This window comes from Dermochelys coriacea, chromosome 16 (genome assembly GCF_009764565.3).
Source record: "Dermochelys coriacea isolate rDerCor1 chromosome 16, rDerCor1.pri.v4, whole genome shotgun sequence".
Classification (NCBI taxonomy): Eukaryota; Metazoa; Chordata; order Testudines; family Dermochelyidae; genus Dermochelys; species Dermochelys coriacea.
The window spans coordinates 13,238,715-13,256,598 of NC_050083.1; the positions used below are offsets into that span (position 1 = coordinate 13,238,715).

Consider the following 17,884-nt stretch of genomic DNA (forward strand, 5'->3'; position numbering starts at 1 on the left):
ACCCCAACATATACCAGGGCCCTGCTGTAGTGCTGTCTGCACCAGGTCTTAGGTCAGCCTATTTTGATAAGGGGCTCTTTTCCTGGCAGCATTGTTAATCCACCTCCGGGAGAGGCAGTTGCTATGCTGACAGGAGCGGCGCTCTCATCAGCGTAGCAGCATCTTCACTGAAGCGCTACAGCGGCACTGCAGCGTTAAAGGCCTGAGGGCAGGTCAGATCTTAACCTGACTAATCTCTGACTGATACAAGTGCATGTGTACCTTCAGACTACAGCAAATGTGATGTCATCTCCTCATGTAAATCCAGGCTCTGGTTTAACACAGTTGCAGTTTTTCTTTCTAACTTGCAAGCAGAAAATGTATTGCAATATGGGATCAGGAAGTTACCTTGGTCCTAATGAGCTTCCACTTAATTGCTTAGGAGCAGCAAAACTTGGAAGAGATGATCCGATTGTGACGTGCTGCTTGATGTTGCTATGACATACTTTCACTTCAGTAACTCCTCCCAGTGGATTATCCTGTAGTTCTGAACCTGGGTTACTTTATAAGCAATTTACAGTATTTTATATATGTTGAATTAAAGGCTGCATTTGGCTTATTTATATTTTGAAGATCCACTGATGCGTTATAGAAACTAAAAATACTCGTTTCTTTCTGTCCACAAAACCAAGGAGGCTTTGTTGCTAGGGCCATGAGAACAAAATATTTTGCAGCTTTAAAAATCCATTGGATTATTTATTCCCACCGGAAGTCACAAAGAAGTCTGGTAACATAATTGCACAAAGAGCAACCAGCCGAGATGCAGGATTATGAATTCAGATGGAAATATGCAGCAAAATCCTGTCTCTTATGAGGATACCTAGATTTTTCCAGTCTGAAATAAGGCCTCTAAGGCTTTAGATACAACTTGACAAGTCAATACTGTCTAATTGATGTTACCAAAAAAGTCTTTTATAGGGAGAACTCTGGAGGCAAAACCACTTACAATTGTATTTTAAATTGTAAAGGGAGCTTCTAAAATTCCCACTAGCTTTTGGTGGTTTTTCAGTAGACACCTTGCTTCTAAAAGTGACATTGCAGCCCTGGAGCCAGACAAGTGGTGCCCATTCTGCATTAACTTTGATCTCTACCCTTCAGAAAAATTAAGCTAAAGAGCTAGTGTTTAAGAAGCCATTCTGTCTGTTAAACCATCCTTAACGCCAGGTTAAGCTGTGGCTAACCCACCATCCCTGGCATTGGGGAAGGTGTGAGGCATTGTATAGCCAGTCACATTTCAGCGATAGGTTTAAAAACTAAAATCCTCCTCCGTGAGTAGGAGGCTTCAGTGTAGCTTCTGTCATCTGATGCTTGCTGGATGCCACACTAAGCAAAGTGAAGGAAGCTTTTAAGGCTCTATTTTAAGGTGAACTATACAGGTTTTGAACGGTACTATTTTTTTGGTAATTGTTCAACAGCCCAGGTCACACAGGGATAAGACAAGATGTGCATCCTCTGCAGTCTGGGGGTGGAGCTTCTCTTTTGGATGAAAAGAAGCTTGAGGCAGCTTTGTTTTTGCAATAAAATGTGGAACCACCCATCTTGCTCTTCCAAAGACACTAATGCAACATGAAGGCTAGAAGCAGCATTCTCTTTTCTGCCTAGCCCCCTGTCTCCTGGAGATCCAGTGGAACAGCTACTCAACTCTTGTTCCCTGCAGACATGCAGGCAAGGCCACAATTACCCTTGGGCTCAGGAAGCCTGGTTATTTACAGGCAGCAGCAGAAAATGCAAGTGCTGATAGAGTGGCATTTCCTGACCCTAAGAATTCTATCTCAAAGGTCCCCTGCTAGCCCAGCAGCCCTAGTAAATAGCTACTTCTGGAGCTGACTAGGACAACTCGGTCTTTCTGGGAATCTGGTCCAGTTGTAACAGAACTTCCTTCTTTGATAAAGTCCACTCCTGTCACTTGAAAACAAGTGATTGCGTCTTATTAGTTCTATGACTACCAGGCTGAATTTTGCAGCTTGTACAGAACAATGGTTCTAAATAACAATGGCTGAATAAAGCTGCTGTTTGTTGCTGTTGCCGTTCCATTGGCTCTAACTTATTCAGAACTTTGGCTGTTTGTTAAAGCCTCTCTGTAGCCAATGACTGCTCCAGGCAGATCTTGTGTGCATAATTAAAGTTAAAATAAGAGTGCAATTATGTTTTTAAACAAAGGATAGGCTGAGACTTTCACTGAATAAAGGGGAAGGTCATGAATTGATGCCTGAATCTATTGAACCAAACCTCATAAGCTTTTATATTTCTATTGCTAGAAATCTTGCTGGAAGAAAGCATGGCTGATTTAAAAAAAAAAAGTCTACTATAGTGTCGTCAGACTACAATACCATGACAGTCTGATTGGATTAGTAATCTTCCTGTCTGATACTTGGCTATCAGTGCACAAGTCGGGGGGAGCCAGTCGTGCTGGGTATTAAATTTCTCTTGTGTTTTGACCCTGTCAAAAAGTTGAGTATTGTGGTAGTGCCTAGAAGGTCCCTGATCAGGGCCCCATTATACTAGGTGCTGCGCATGCACACAATGAAAGCATAGTGCTTGCCCAAAGAGCTTTCCTTCTAAGTAAAATGAAGGAATAGAGGGATACAACAGACTGGGAAGCATAAAAATCTAGCATTCCAAATAGACACTAGAATATGTATATGACTGGAAAACCTAATGCATGGCTTCTCCCCTCCTTCTCTAGCATACTGTGGATCAAAGATGGGCTGTACAGGTCAAAATCAAATATTACACTGAATTCCCATCATCCATTTCTTTTAATGGCTCTATAGCCACTTAAATGCTCACAAACCACTAGCCTGCTGTTCTCCATTAGTAAATCACTCCTAGGAACACAACTCACCATATCAAATTCTGCTACCATTCCATTTAGTGAAGTTCCTAATTTCCCATCCAGGGACAATACTTGATACTTCAGAAGAAGACAAAAATGCTGTCACCCTGTTTCTGCCAGGCTTTTAAGGGGAGGAGACTGTTTGCAGCCCATCCTCAGGATTAGAGCGGGACAGCTCAAGGAAGAAGCAGAATGTTGCCTCCCATACTAGCAGTGGGATCAGAGTACTAATGCTTCCATGACCTGAGGGAGCAGATGTTTGAAGGAGAAGCTCATTGGCCACCTGAATTATTGTTTGGACCTATGTGCTACACAGAAGAATAAGACCTGTTCTCTGCCTCAGTTACAATGCAAATGATCTCTGTTCTTGCAGGGTAGGTGCTCCAGTGAGAGAGAGAGAGAGAGAGAGAGAGAGAGAGAGGGGCTAGGAGGAGGACCCTAGCAATGTGTGTCCATATAGTACACTTGGTGCCTTTTTGCTTGCCTCTGATCTTGTAGATAGAAAATGAGTGGTGGGGAAGGGCTCCCTGTGTATTACAACTGTCCAGATAACATAAGGCAGGGCTCCCCAGGCTGTTTACTTTGGAGCAGCTAGAAAGATAAGAGGTCACTTACATTTCCTTCTTTAGAGGACAGAACTGGCAGGCTCAAACTACCTCAGATGTTTCAAGGTGAAAGTTGGGTCAGTCTTTCGGAACTGACAAAGCTGTGCCAGTTAAGTTCTGGGGGCAGGGAAGGGGGAAAGCTGGGAGAGCAAGAGTCCTCCATTAGAGAGAGAGAGAGAGCTACATTGGTCTCTAATTCTGTAGGAGAACTACAGAGTGGTGAGCTGTTCAAATACTTGGCACGATCAGTAATTGCAGTAGTTAGGGGTACTGTGGAAAGCACTGAGATGTGGTTATGAAACTGGATTATAACCAGGGGATGGAGGGATGTGCGTGCTGCAGATCATAACTGAACCATGTAGGGAATAGCCTGACTTGTGTTGGGAATAGCGAGGTGGTGGTGTTTTTTTGCAGGTGGTTAATTGACTCCATTTTTAAAGTTTAGTAATCTGTCATTTTACTTTTATTATACTAGCACCCTATGGCCCTGATCAGGATCAGAGCCTTACGGTGCTAGGTGTCATACAAACATGGAAGGGCTGTCAATGTGAAGAGCTTAAACTCCAAGTGGGAGAACCAATAATAGATGAATGGATTCTGGGAGGGGACAAAAGAAACACTGATGGGAACGCATGGCTGTACAGACTAGCTGTGAGGTGGGTTTCAGATCTCCCCTGCTTCTGTCAGTAATCTATTCGGCTCTGGCCTAGCCATTTTCATGTGGCAGGTTACTGTAAATAGTATGGTAGAAGAGGATTTGCATGAGGACAAGGTAGTAGCTTTACTGTATCTTGGGGAAAGCATTGCATGCATAAAGGTCAGCATAGAAGAAAGCAGAAATGTATTTGAGGCTGGTGCTCTGTTTGGCTACATCATGGTATAACATGATTTTGGCAATTAATTGATCTTTATTCCTGGTAAATGGGCCCAATGGCCTGTGGTGGGATGTTAGATGGGGTGGGAACTGAGTTACTACAGAAATTCTTTCCTGGGTATATGGCTGGTGAATCTTGCCTACATGCTCAGGGTTCAGCTAATCACCATATTTGGGGTCGGAAAGGAATTTTCCTCCAGAGCAGACTGGAAGAGGCCCTGGGGTTTTTTCGCCTTCCTCTGTAGCATGGGCACGGGTCGCTTGCTGGAGGATTCTCTGCACCTTGAAGTCTTTAAACCATGATTTGAGGACTTCAATAGCTCAGACGTAGGTGAGAGGTTTATTGCAGGAGTGGGTGGGTGAGATTCTGTGGCCTGCATTGTGCAGGAGGTCAGACTAGATGATCATAATGGTCCCTTCTGACCTTTAATCTCTATGAATCTCATCTGCTTGCCTTGCCTTGCCTTGGATGAGCACATCACATTTGTATCTCTCTGGTTTCTCCTTTCAGATTGAGAGTCTCCCACCTGAGCTCTTCCAGTGCAGGAAGCTGCGGACCTTGAATCTGGGAAACAATGTGCTGCAATCACTGCCATCTCGGGTGGGCGAGCTGACCAACCTGTCCCAGATAGAGCTGCGAGGGAACCGCCTGGAGTGCCTGCCAGTGGAGCTGGGGGAGTGTCCTCTGCTGAAACGCAGTGGGCTGGTGGTGGAGGAGGACCTGTTCAACACCCTGCCTCTGGAGGTCAAGGAGCGGCTGTGGAGGGCAGACAAAGAGCAAGCCTGAGCTGCTGACAGGAAGGCAGGGAAACCTCTGATCAACTAGACAGGAAACAAAAGGCCATTCCATTCCAATTCCATCTCCCAACCGCCCCAGTCAACACCAGACTAGCTAAGGAGATCCTTGAATAACCAATGTGACTGGGAACAAGGCTGCTTGCTCCCTTGGATGCAGGATGGGGGAGGTTTGGAGGTAGGGGGTGACCAAGGCAGAGTGGGTGGCTCCTCTACAACAGCAGGAACAGAAGAGGTGCTGCTGTTCTGCAAGACGAGAAGTGGGATAATGCCAAAGCTGCCATGGAGTTAACCAGAACTGCTGGTGGAGCCAACTTAGTTCAGAGTAACTGCCTCTGACTATCGGGGAGAAAAATGTGCTGATCCAGTTACACTGCTGCATCGCCCTAGATAGGGCTCTTACATGCATCAGGGCCTGAGGATGTCTTAGAGTCAAAGGACAAAAGTCCAGGGAGCCTCTTTAAACTCCAACTCTACTTTACTTTGCTGTGACACTTTGTATAGTTCCACACTACTTGCTGATTTGATCAGTTGGGGCTTCTCTTTGAGGGCAGTGGGGATGGCACAGCTTTTTTATTTATTTATTTTATTTATTTTGAAAGATGCTGGTATTTTTTTTTGGTAATTTTACCTCAAATATCAACTTGGATTCAGGACTAAAGTTTTTTTTTTAACCCAGTTTCCATCTGCTGGCTTGAGGTTGCACAGTCTTTTCAGATTCCAATCCTTTTTGCTGACCAGTAGATCACATAGCCTGCTTCCCTAGCTGGTATTACTGGAGGTATTGCCTAAATGAGCAGTTCCAGAGTGTTACCTAGATTGGGCTATCTGTAGGCTGAATTCCAGTTCTGTTTAGTAAATGGGACAGGAAGGATGCAGCTCAATGCATCAGATAAGACGTGGGTGGAAAGCAGTAAGACTGTTTTCTGCAAGAAGCACTGAGGTACTTAAAACACTTCTTAAAATCTAAAGTCTTTGAACTACTTTTTTTGTTCCCCACCCCCACCACCCCTCAGCATTTTGTCTGGGGTGTTTAAAAATACAAACACACTGTTAGCCAGTGTTAAGTACAACTCAAAATAGAGGAGATGGTGCCTGTAGCAGAGAGAAATATTCAACATGCTTCTTCCCTACCCTTGCTGTGGATTTTTTTTTGAGGTTTTTGCCAGCATCTTTTTATAAATAAAATCTACAACGCTGCTTGTTTTTGTTCCGGTCTGTTCAGCTCTTGATTTTCAGCAGCTGTCATTCTTGCTGCTCCTCTTGGCCTATGTGATCACAAGAGGCTAATGCTGATTGAACTTGGTGCTTGGGATGGTAACCCTGTTCTTCTCTCTGCCCCCCGTTAAGAAAGAGCATAAGAATCCTCCCTGGACTGGGTTCCTCCAGCCCCCTGGGAGGGGAGGCCCCACAGTGAGGGGAGAGGAATCTGTGTTGAAACAAGGCTAATTTATGACTTCAACAAATCCCCTTCTGCATTTGCAGAGGCAGCCTTAGCTTAGCGATAGCTACTCATAATCATGTCCTCAAACCAGGGTGGTTAAAGTGTGGCTTACATTTCTACCAGTCACCCCAAAGCCACCTTGTGTTCATTAGAAGGGGAAGCCTATAGACCCTACACCTCCTGTAATGCAGTGCTCCACCTTGCCCAGCTGCTTGGATCCTCCAAGACTGGAACCCTGCCTGTTGAGATATGTAGTATTTGCAGGCCCTGCCTGCTGAGATGTGTAGTATTTGAAGGCATTACCTACATATTAAAAAGGGGGGTGGGGGGGGGACACTGTGTTCATCTGGGTCCTGGCAAGCTGCTACTGAAGCCCTGCGTTGGGCAAAGCATAGACACACTCTCTCTCTTTCTCTCTCTCTCAGATATTCCGGGCAATAACAAACACTACAGCTTCCCTTTCTGCATTAGATGTAATATACAAGATACGCACACTAGAAATGCTGAAACAATATGTTAACTAGGCTCTGGATTTGTTGATGCTCAGATGTTTAAATAAAGCTACATTGAAAGCTAGGAAAATTTTAGCTTGTTTATAGAAATGCTTCTAAGAAGGGTATAAAATCTGCCTCCCTTAGTCCATTCATCATGAAAACTCAAACAATCCAAAGGGATAACACAATCAACTCTTGTTTGCATGTTTTCCCAGCTCTGACTCTTTCCAGAGGAAAAGGTGCTGTAAAAGTTCTTCTGGATGACAGGTTCACATTTCTAACCATATTAGTGTGTGTTGAAATTACAACAGAGATGGGGCTATTGGTGAAAGGAAGAGATCTGGGTATTTCAAAATGTACCGTATCAGAGATCAAACTGGGATTTAGAAGTGTGATACTGATAATTTGCAGTGTGGGATTTACCAGTCATGCTAGGGTTTTGTATTAACAAGGAGGGCAGCGAACCTGCTGGGGGGACTTGAGACTTACTCAGAAAAAATGAGCTGTTTCAAGATGCAGTACAAAGGCTGCTTTGAACTAACACTCCATGGTCAGAGTAAAGACCTTTCAGATTGGGGAGGAAGTCTGTCTTTCCTACTCTGCCAGATGAAATCTGGTGTCTGCAATTCTTTACTGAGCCCTGAACCAGTTCTGGGACTGTATGATTAGGACCCATCTACCCTACAGCAGTCATGGTACCTAGCTAGTTGTAGCTTACACAGACCTAACTGGTCCTTGGACTGTGCAGAGATATAACATTGCTTATGGAAAGTGGGCTAAGGGTCCACACCTGGCTTACCTGGCTCTTCTGGCTGTAGTGAAGGTGGGCTCTTAGTTATATTTAGGTCCTGAAGTGTTTGTATAAATAGTCATACTGAACTCTGGAAAGTATGCTATAAAGTGTCTAGAAATCTGCATGGTAATATGCAGGCCTCCTGAACTGCTATATAGCTCATCCTTAGGACAAACCACCATCCTGCTAGAGGGAGGAGACTTCCTCTTTTTAGAGTTTTATTTCCTACTGTTTTTGAAAAATAAGTATCTGCCTATGTTTGATCCAGCTCCACAAAGCAAATGTAAGACCAGTATTGATCATGCATGGAAACATGAGCTGCTTGCTGCACTTTAAATATTTCAACCAGGACTGTTACAAGAGGTCTAGATAGCTTCCCCCATCGGGAAAAATCAAAATGAATAAAGAGTTTTTGAAAACTTGTCATAATAGAAACCAAGGTTATATTGAAATGCCTCATCATGAATTGGTGAACTGGCTGAGATGCACTTTTCCTCTTCCTTCAAGCAGATGTTGGACCTACACTAGCAGATCTCGGAGGCATGAGGTGGAGAAAGCTTGAGAATTTTAAGTATAGGGTCAAAACCTGAGCTGCTGTGCACCTACTACAGTTGCTCAATACTTCTCCAGAACTTGGCCCATAACAGGACAAGTTCTCATTTCCAGTATACTTCCCTTCCTCTTCCTGATCACTCAACCCTTGAGTGACATAGCAAACATTCTTTCCCAGTTATAGGCACATCAATCAATGCTCCATTTTTTTTTTTTTAAAGTGGGCGGTCGTGTAGAAGCTGAGTTGGGCTGAGACTGACCTGTGTACTATCCTAGGAATCCTGTTCAGGTTACATAGACCAGTGAGGAGCTGGTTAGTGGCAGTCTTCTCAAAGGATTCTAATAGTAATAACCAAGATCATCTGTGTTAGCTGCTAAACTAAAAACAGAACTTGAATTAAAGCCAAATGTCTCCTAACAGCACTACTGAGTTGAACTAGTTCTTGGGGGCCTCTATTTATCCCAGGTACACTTGTGCCACAATAGGAACCACAGTTCTAAGCTTTTTGGTAAACTGAATTCTAGCAGTTATGGTAAGTGGCCTGATGTTTAAGTTGCAACTAATAAATTTGAACCAACCAAGGTAGCAGAAGCTGAATGTGTTAAATCTTGCTGTGCTTTGAAACAATGCACTGGAATGTCAGTTGTGGTTTTGGGTTTTGTTTTTTTTCTTCTGTTGAACTTACCAGTTGGTCCACTGTTAACCCACAGGTGGAACTAATTTACTGTGCCACTCTAAACTGTTTCATCGGTGTTGTAGGTATTCTTCATTATTTTTATTTCTACATTGTATTAACTACTTTGTCGCTCCCCTGTAGCATCCTACCTCAGAACCTTTTTCTCCACCACTTGTTCTGTGCTCACTTTCATGTCTTAATTTTAACAAAACCAAACTCTTGATGTTTATCAGCATGGACAACCTTTTAAGATCACTTTCAGTCTCTGAACCACGTTTAGGTCCTCAGGTTTTGTTCTAACAGATGAGAGTAGGAAACTGGAAGATATATTCATGTTTTGCAGCAGATGAGGTATGGGGAAAATGGGCTCCAAAATCTTATTGGATTGAACAGTGGTGAGGGGGTTAAGCCTTTTCCATTTCAGCCACTTCCTTTTGTGAAAGGGACTTGAGTGAATAAATATTTTGAAAGCTCATTTAGTCTCTGATTTCCATTCTCTTCCAGCTCTTCTGAGGTAGGATGAATCTTTTGAATATGTGGGGTGCCTGCTTTAGAGATGCAATAGGATGATTACTCTAGTGATGAGTTTACTCATACTAGAGTTATTCATGTGGCCAGCTGTTCTTATTGGCTCTGTTCTTTTCCAACAACAATCTTTAAAATGTTAGTATGATTTCTATTCTCTTCACCGGAGAACAAAATGGTCATATGCCTTAAATTGTAACATCCCCTGTGCTGAGATGTTACTCAGCATTTGCAAGAGATTGAAAACTTCAAGTACTAACATAGGCTTTAATCTCATTTAGTACTGTTCAGAAACCTTTGGCTACACCCTGGATGCTGCAATCTTGCTGGCAACCATCCAGTTTAAAAAATGCTAGATCTGACAAAAGAAAATGGGTTCTGTCTATCCTATCTGCATGGAGTTGAGCACCAATTTGGCAAGTAATATCAGGGGGAAGTGCACATTCCCTCCCCACTTTCTCCAGCTGGAGACTAATATATATTGCTTTGAAACACTTCTGAAATTTGACTCATTAACTTGCTGTTTAAAAATAGCAGGTAGCTATATATAGCCCTAGCTGAAAGTGGGGTCTAGCATGTCAAGATGGAGTAAAGCTGACTGGCAAGAAAAGTTGAATGTGGGATTTCTAGAAATCCCACATTCTCCCCTGTTCTGCTCTTTCAGGAAGTCCTATGAACAAATGGTGAGCTGTGCTAATTGCTCTTGTCTAGAGCAAACTAGTGTGGGCTGTGTGGAAAAAAAACAAAACATGACAGGACCTCACATTAAGAGTGTCTGTACAGCTGATATGTCCCCTGTGTGATATGTCACACAGGGGACATATCACACTATGGGCTGTGTGAAAAAAACAAAACATGACAGGACCTCACATTAAGAGTGTCTGTACAGCTGATATGTCCCCTTCCTCAGAGCATAACTCATGTCTTAAACATTTCACACAGCTTATAAAAGTACTCTCACAGTTGTGGTTTGGTGTCCCCCACACCCTGTATGGCATTTCAGAATTGTGAGTTAAGCCTTAAGTATGTTGGATTATGTTTAGGCAGGTAACAGCACCTCAAGTACTGAAGGCTGCTATGCTTTCACTGAAAGACTTGTAAGATTGGACACTTTAACAAAATAAAAATTTTAACTTTTTATTTCCATTTTCCCTTTATTTTTGTTCCTCTAAAGTACTTTGGCAAATACAGCATTTAATGTTCCAAGATATGACTCCTGCTATTGTTTAGGAATGATTGTTCCCTACTTCCCCCTGCAGTAAATGAGCCCTTGTGGATTGGGGGACTCATTCCAGGTACTGGAAAAAGAAAATCTAAGAGCAGACTTCACATGACTATACAATGAATGGTTGGAGTGGGATGACTACACAGTCCCTTACATACTTTCCCTTTGTTTCTAAATGATAGGCAGAAAGTAATATAAATAGTTGGATCACTGATATTACAGTGAATGTAGAATTGGTGAGTGCAGTCTATTAGTGGCATCCTATAGCGCTGACTTGGATTTTTTTAGGGAGAGGATTTCTAAAAGCACTCTGTTCTTTTCCCATTGACTTCATTCCCTGACCCTTTCAGAGGAAAGGTCTGCAGAACAAACAAAAAACTTCTGCCAGTCAGCGTACAAATATTGCTCCTACCCAATTAACTGTATACCTCAGCATGCAGCACATCTACCTGCCTAAACTGATGTACGCACGCATGCATGCACACACACACACAGGAACTTGGGTGCTGCTACACTCCCTGGCTTGAAGTGGTTTCCATTATATACAGGATTTACAGTTTGGTTCAATAGCTCTCAGCATGCCCTGTATAACAGTTGTTCCAGCACCATTGGATATAATCTTCCACTCTTTCTGATGGCTTCAAAAGCAGTAGACGTCACTTTAACAGCTGAACATATTTTGGAATACATTAGAACTAGACAATAAATTCAGCCCATATCTTTCTGAGAATTAAAGTGAGTACTGGGTGTGTGTAATAAATATCCTCTTCTGTTATGTTTGTAAAAGTAATGGGTTTTGCCCTGTTGCATTTTTACAAGCAAGGGAAATTGTTGACTAGTATGCTACTGGCCCCATTTCAGGGGCGGATGTAGATCTTTTGGGAAATGTGTTGGAATGAAAACTCATCTTATTCAGCAGCATAGCTGGGTTTTAACCAAATGCTTTTAGTAGCAGAACTGAGCTGAGAAAGGGGAGAACAAAGATGGCTCTTTGTCATATAAAGCTCAATGGGGCTTCAGAACCCCTTTGGCAGTTTTCAGAGTAGCAGCCCTGTTAGTCTGTATTCGCAAAAAGAAAAGGAGTACTTGTGGCACCTTAGAGACTAACAAATTTATTAGAGCATAAGCTTTCGTGAGCTACAGCTCACTTCATCGGATGCATTTGGTGGAAAAAGCAGAGGAGAGATTTATATACACACACACAGAGAACATGAAACAATGGGTTTATCATACACACTGTAAGGAGAGTGATCACTTAAGATAAGCCATCACCAGCAGCGGGGGGGGGGGAAAGGAGGAAAACCTTTCATGGTGACAAGCAAGGTAGGCTAATTCCAGCAGTTAACAAGAATATCAGAGGAACAGTGGGGGGCGGGGTGGGGGGGAGAAATACCATGGGGAAATAGTTTTACTTTGTGTAATGACTCATCCATTCCCAGTCTCTATTCAAGCCTAAGTTAATTGTATCCAGTTTGCAAATTAATTCCAATTCAGCAGTCTCTCGTTGGAGTCTGTTTTTGAAGCTTTTTTGTTGAAGTATAGCCACTCTTAGGTCTGTGATCGAGTGACCAGAGAGATTGAAGTGTTCTCCAACTGGTTTTTGAATGTTATAATTCTTGACGTCTGATTTGTGTCCATTCATTCTTTTGCGTAGAGACTGTCCAGTTTGGCCAATGTACATGGCAGAGGGGTATTGCTGGCACATGATGGCATATATCACATTGGTAGATGCGCAGGTGAACGAGCCTCTGATTGTGTGGCTGATGTGATTAGGCCCTATGATGGTATCCCCTGAATAGATATGTGGACAGAGTTGGCAACGGGCTTTGTTGCAAGGATAGGTTCCTGGGTTAGTGGTTCTGTTGTGTGGTGTGTGGTTGCTGGTGAGTATTTGCTTCAGATTGGGGGGCTGTCTGTAAGCAAGGACTGGTCTGTCTCCCAAGATCTGTGATCAGGGTCGTCCTTCAGGATAGGTTGTAGATCCTTGATGATGCGTTGGAGAGGTTTTAGTTGGGGGCTGAAGGTGATGGCTAGTGGCGTTCTGTTGTTTTCTTTGTTGGGCCTGTCCTGTAGTAGGTGACTTCTGGGTACTCTTCTGGCTCTGTCAATCTGTTTCTTCACTTCAGCAGGTGGGTATTGTAGTTGTAGGAATGCATGATAGAGATCTTGTAGGTGTTTGTCTCTGTCTGAGGGGTTGGAGCAAATGCGGTTATATCGTAGCGCTTGGCTGTAGACAATGGATCGAGTGGTATGATCTTGATGAAAGCTAGAGGCAGGTAAGTAGGAATAGCGGTCAGTAGGTTTCCGATATAGGGTGGTGTTTATGTGACCATCGCTTATTAGCACTGTAGTGTCCAGGAAGTGGATCTCTTGTGTGGACTGGTCCAGGCTGAGGTTGATGGTGGGATGGAAATTGTTGAAATCATGGTGGAATTCCTCAAGAGCTTCTTTTCCATGGGTCCAGATGATGAAGATGTCATCAATGTAATGCAAGTAGAGTAGGGGCACTAGGGGACGAGAGCTGAGGAAGCGTTGTTCTAAGTCAGCCATAAAAATGTTGGCATACTGTGGGGCCATGCGGGTACCCATCGCAGTGCCGCTGATTTGAAGGTATACATTGTCACCAAATGTGAAATAGTTATGGGTCAGGACAAAGTCACAAAGTTCAGCCACCAGGTTAGCCGTGACAGTATCGGGGATACTGTTCCTGACGGCTTGTAGTCCATCTTTGTGTGAAATGTTGGTGTAGAGGGCTTCTACATCCATAGTGGCCAGGATGGTGTTTTTAGGAAGATCAGCAATGGACTGTAGTTTCCTCAGGAAGTCAGTGGTGTCTCGAAGATAGCTGGGAGTGCTGGTAACGAAGGGCCTGAGGAGGGAGTCTACATAGCCAGACAATCCTGCTGTCAGGGTGCCAATGCCTGAGATGATGGGGCGTCCAGGATTTCCAGGTTTATGGATCTTGGGTAGCAGATAGAATACCCCAGGTCGGGGCTCCAGGGGTGTGTCTGTGCGGATTTGTTCTTGTGCTTTTTCAGGGAGTTTCTTGAGCAAATGCTGTAGTTTCTTTTGGTAACTCTCAGTGGGATCAGAGGGTAATGGCTTGTAGAAAGTGGTGTTGGAGAGCTGCCTAGTAGCCTCTTGTCCATACTCCGACCTATTCATGATGACGACAGCACCTCGTCAGCCTTTTTGATTATGATGTCAGAGTTGTTTCTGAGGCTGTGGATGGCACTGTGTTCTGCATGGCTGAGGTTATGGGGTAAGCGATGCTGCTTTTCCACAATTTCAGCTCGTGCACGTCGGCGGAAGCAGTCTATGTAGAAATCCAGGCTGCTGTTTCGACCTTCAGGAGGAGTCCACCCAGAATCCTTCTTTTTGTAGTGTTGGCAGGAAGGTCTCTGTGGGTTAATATGTTGGTCAGAGGTGTGTTGGAAATATTCCTTGAGTCTGAGACGTCGAAAATAGGATTCTAGGTCACCACAGAACTGTATCATGTTCGTGGGGGTGGAGGGGCAAAAGGAGAGGCCCCGAGATAGGACAGATTCTTCTGCTGGGCTAAGAGTATAGTTGGATAGATTAACAATATTGCTGGGTGGGTTACGGGAACCATTGTTGTGGCCCCTTGTGGCATATAGTAGTTTAGATAGCTTAGTGTCCTTTTTCTTTTGTAGAGAAGCAAAGTGTGTGTTGTAAATGGCTTGTCTAGTTTTTGTAAAGTCCAGCCACGAGGAAGTTTGTGTGGAAGGTTGGTTCTTTATGAGAGTATCCAGTTTTGAGAGCTCATTCTTAATCTTTCCCTGTTTGCTGTAGAGGATGTTGATCAGGTGGTTCCGCAGTTTCTTTGAGAGTGTGTGGCACAAGCTGTCAGCATAGTCTGTATGGTATGTAGATTGTAATGGATTTTTTACCTTCAGTCCTTTCGGTATGATGTCCATCTGTTTGCATTTGGAGAGGAAGATGATGTCTGTCTGTATCTGTGCGAGTTTTTTCATGAAGTTGACAGATTTCCACTCTATACGGCTAAATTCAGTGCCTTGCATAATGACAGGTTTCAGAGTAGCAGCCGTGTTAGTCTGTATTCGCAAAAAGAAAAGGAGTACTTGTGGCACCTTAGAGACTAACAAATTTATTAGAGCATAAGCTTTCGTGAGCTACAGCTCACTTCATCGGATGCATTTGGTGGAAAAAACAGAGGAGAGATTTATATACACACACACACAGAGAACATGAAACAATGGGTTTATCATACACACTATAAGGAGAGTGATCACTTAAGATAAGCCATCACCAGCAGCAGGGGGGGAAAGGAGGAAAACCTTTCATGGTGACAAGCAAGGTAGGCTAATTCCAGCAGTTAACAAGAATATCAGAGGAACAGTGGGGGGTGGGGTGGGAGGGAGAAATACCATGGGGAAATAGGTTTCAGAGTAGCAGCCATGTTAGTCTGTATTCGCAAAAAGAAAAGGAGTACTGGTGGCACCTTAGAGACTAACAAATTTATTAGAGCATAAGCTTTCGTGAGCTACAGCTCACTTCATCGGATGCATTTGGTGGAAAAAACATAGGAGAGATTTATATACACACACACACAGAGAACATGAAACAACCTGTTTCATGTTCTCTGTGTGTGTGTATATAAATCTCTCCTCTGTTTTTTCCACCAAATGCATCCGATGAAGTGAGCTGTAGCTCACGAAAGCTTATGCTCTAATAAATTTGTTAGTCTCTAAGGTGCCACCAGTACTCCTTTTCTTCATGGGGAAATAGTTTTACTTTTGGCAGTGATTATCTTTATTCACTAGCTCTCTACAACTTTGAATGATTGAGGGGGAGAAAAGTTAAAAAAACAAAACATGACGGGTACGAAAACAACTTCTGCTAGCAGGAGTGTAGGAGGGTTGCACTGAAGTGAGGTGGGGAGTCTTAGGGAAACCTGAAGTAATATCTTCACTGCAAAAAAGTATTTCGTTTTTACCTCTAGATAACTATCTCATTGTAAAAAATCTAGTGGACGCAAGGCCACAGGCAGGCTTTAATCTTACTGAAGCTAGTCAAGGTCAACCTAATACTCACACCAGCTGAAGTTTAGATCAGCTAGCTATGAGGAGGTAAAAATTAGTTGTTCCTGTCTCCACTACAATTTTACATTAAGACAGTTATCTCAGTATAAAATCACCTTTGGTGCAGTAAAGACAGCATGGGCTGTGCAGCTACTGAAGCTTGCAAATACACCTATTCAAATGCTTACACTTGTTTAAAAACAAAACTCGAACTAAATTCTTTGTAACTTTGCACATTTCCAGACCCATATTACCACCTCCCCCCATTGTTGTTCTCCCCATCATCCCCTCTCCCCATAACTTGTTCGTGATCACATCCAGGTTCTATGCTCCTGCTTCCTATGGTTGCTAATGACCCCACTTGTATGCAAGGTCTTGGAACAAATTTTGAAAGAGGAAGTAGTTAAGGATATACGGGTGAACAGTAATTGAGATAAATTATAACATGGTTTTACAAAAGGTAGATTGTGCTATACCAACATATCTTTCTTTGAGAATGTAACCAATTTTCTATATAAAGAAATGCAATAGCTCTAATCTACCTGGATTTCATTAAGGATTTTGATACAGTTCCACAGGGGAAATTAAAGTTAAATTGGAGAAGATGGGGATTAATACAAGAATTAAAAGATAAGGGTAAGGAAATGGTTAAAGGGGAGACTTCAATAGGCCATACCGAAAGGTGAATCATCGGGCTCGAGGGTGGTTACTAGTAGAGTTCCTCAGAAAGTGGCCTTGGGACCAATCTCATTTAACATTTTCATTAATGACCTTGGCACAAAGTGGGAGTGTGCTAATAAAACTTGTGGATGAGACAAAGTTGGGAGGTATTGCCAATGTGGAGGAGGACTGGAATATGATACAAGAAGATCTGGATGACCTTGAAAACTGGAATAATAGAAATGGGATGAAATTTAATAGTGCAAGGTCATGCACTTAGGGACTAATAAGAAGAATTGTTTGCTATAAGCTGAACATATGTCATTTAGAAGTGCCAGAGGAGGAGAAAGAGCTGGATGGACTGGTCAACCACAGGATGACCATGAGCCATCACTGTGATGTGGCCATGAAAAAGCTAATAATAAAATCCTAGGATTCATCAGGTGAGGTATTTCCAGTAGAGGTAGAAAAGTGTTATTACCATTCTGTAAGGTTCTGGTGAGATCTCATCCAGAATACTATGTGCAGTTCTGGTCTCTCATGTTTAAGAAAGATGAATTCAAACTGGAACAGGCAGCAGAGGAGGGTAAGTAGGGTGATCAGAGGAATGGAGACCCTACCTTACAGAGGAGACATATGGAGCTTGGCTTGGTTAGCCTAACCAAATAAAGGTTGAGGGGAGATATTACTCTCTATAAATACATCAGAGGGATAAACACCAGGGAGGAAGAGGAGTTCTTTAAGTTAAGTGCCAATGTTGGCACAAAAACAAATGGATATAAACTGTCCAACAACTACTTTAGGCTTGAAATTAGACATAGGTTTCTAACTATCAGAGGAGTGAAGTTCTGGAATAGCCTTCCAAGCGGAGCAGCGGGGGCAAAAAATCTAACTGGCTTCAAGACTGAGGTTGATGAGTTTATGGAAGGGATGGTATGATGAGATGACCTACAATGGCATGTGGCCCATCTGCGAATGCTGGTAGCAAATATCTCTAACAACCAGAGATCGAATGCTAGATGGAGAGGGCTCTGAGTTACTACAGTTAATTCTTTCCCAGGTGTCTGGCTGGTGCGTCTCACTGACCTGCTCCGGGTCTGAGTGATCTCCATATTTGGGGTTGGGAAGGAATTTTCCCAGGTCAAATGGGCAGAGACCCTGGGGTTTTGTTTTTTTTCCTGCCTTCATCTGCATTGTGGGGCATGGGTCACTTGCTGGTTTGAACTGGAGTAAATGGTGGATTTTCTGTTCCTTGAAGTCTTTAAATCATGATCTGAGGACTTCAGTAACTCATCCAGAGGT

General features: G+C 43.2%; 1 protein-coding gene across 4 annotated transcripts in view; it reads left to right on the forward strand.

Annotated features, from left to right (window-relative positions):
• Positions 1-10,840, forward strand: part of LRRC8A (leucine rich repeat containing 8 VRAC subunit A) — a 30,455-nt gene extending 19,615 nt beyond the window's left edge. For 3 of the 4 annotated variants that reach the window (XM_038374680.2, XM_038374681.2, XM_043498849.1), the window contains one exon: positions 4,866-8,863. In XM_038374680.2, the coding sequence (XP_038230608.1) occupies positions 4,866-5,141 (276 nt within the window). In that variant the 3' untranslated portion in view covers positions 5,142-8,863. Of the gene's footprint in view, positions 1-4,865 lie in introns of all 4 variants that reach the window. The other variant, XM_038374682.2, reaches the window with a different exon arrangement.
• Positions 10,841-17,884: the final 7,044 nt, after the last annotated feature.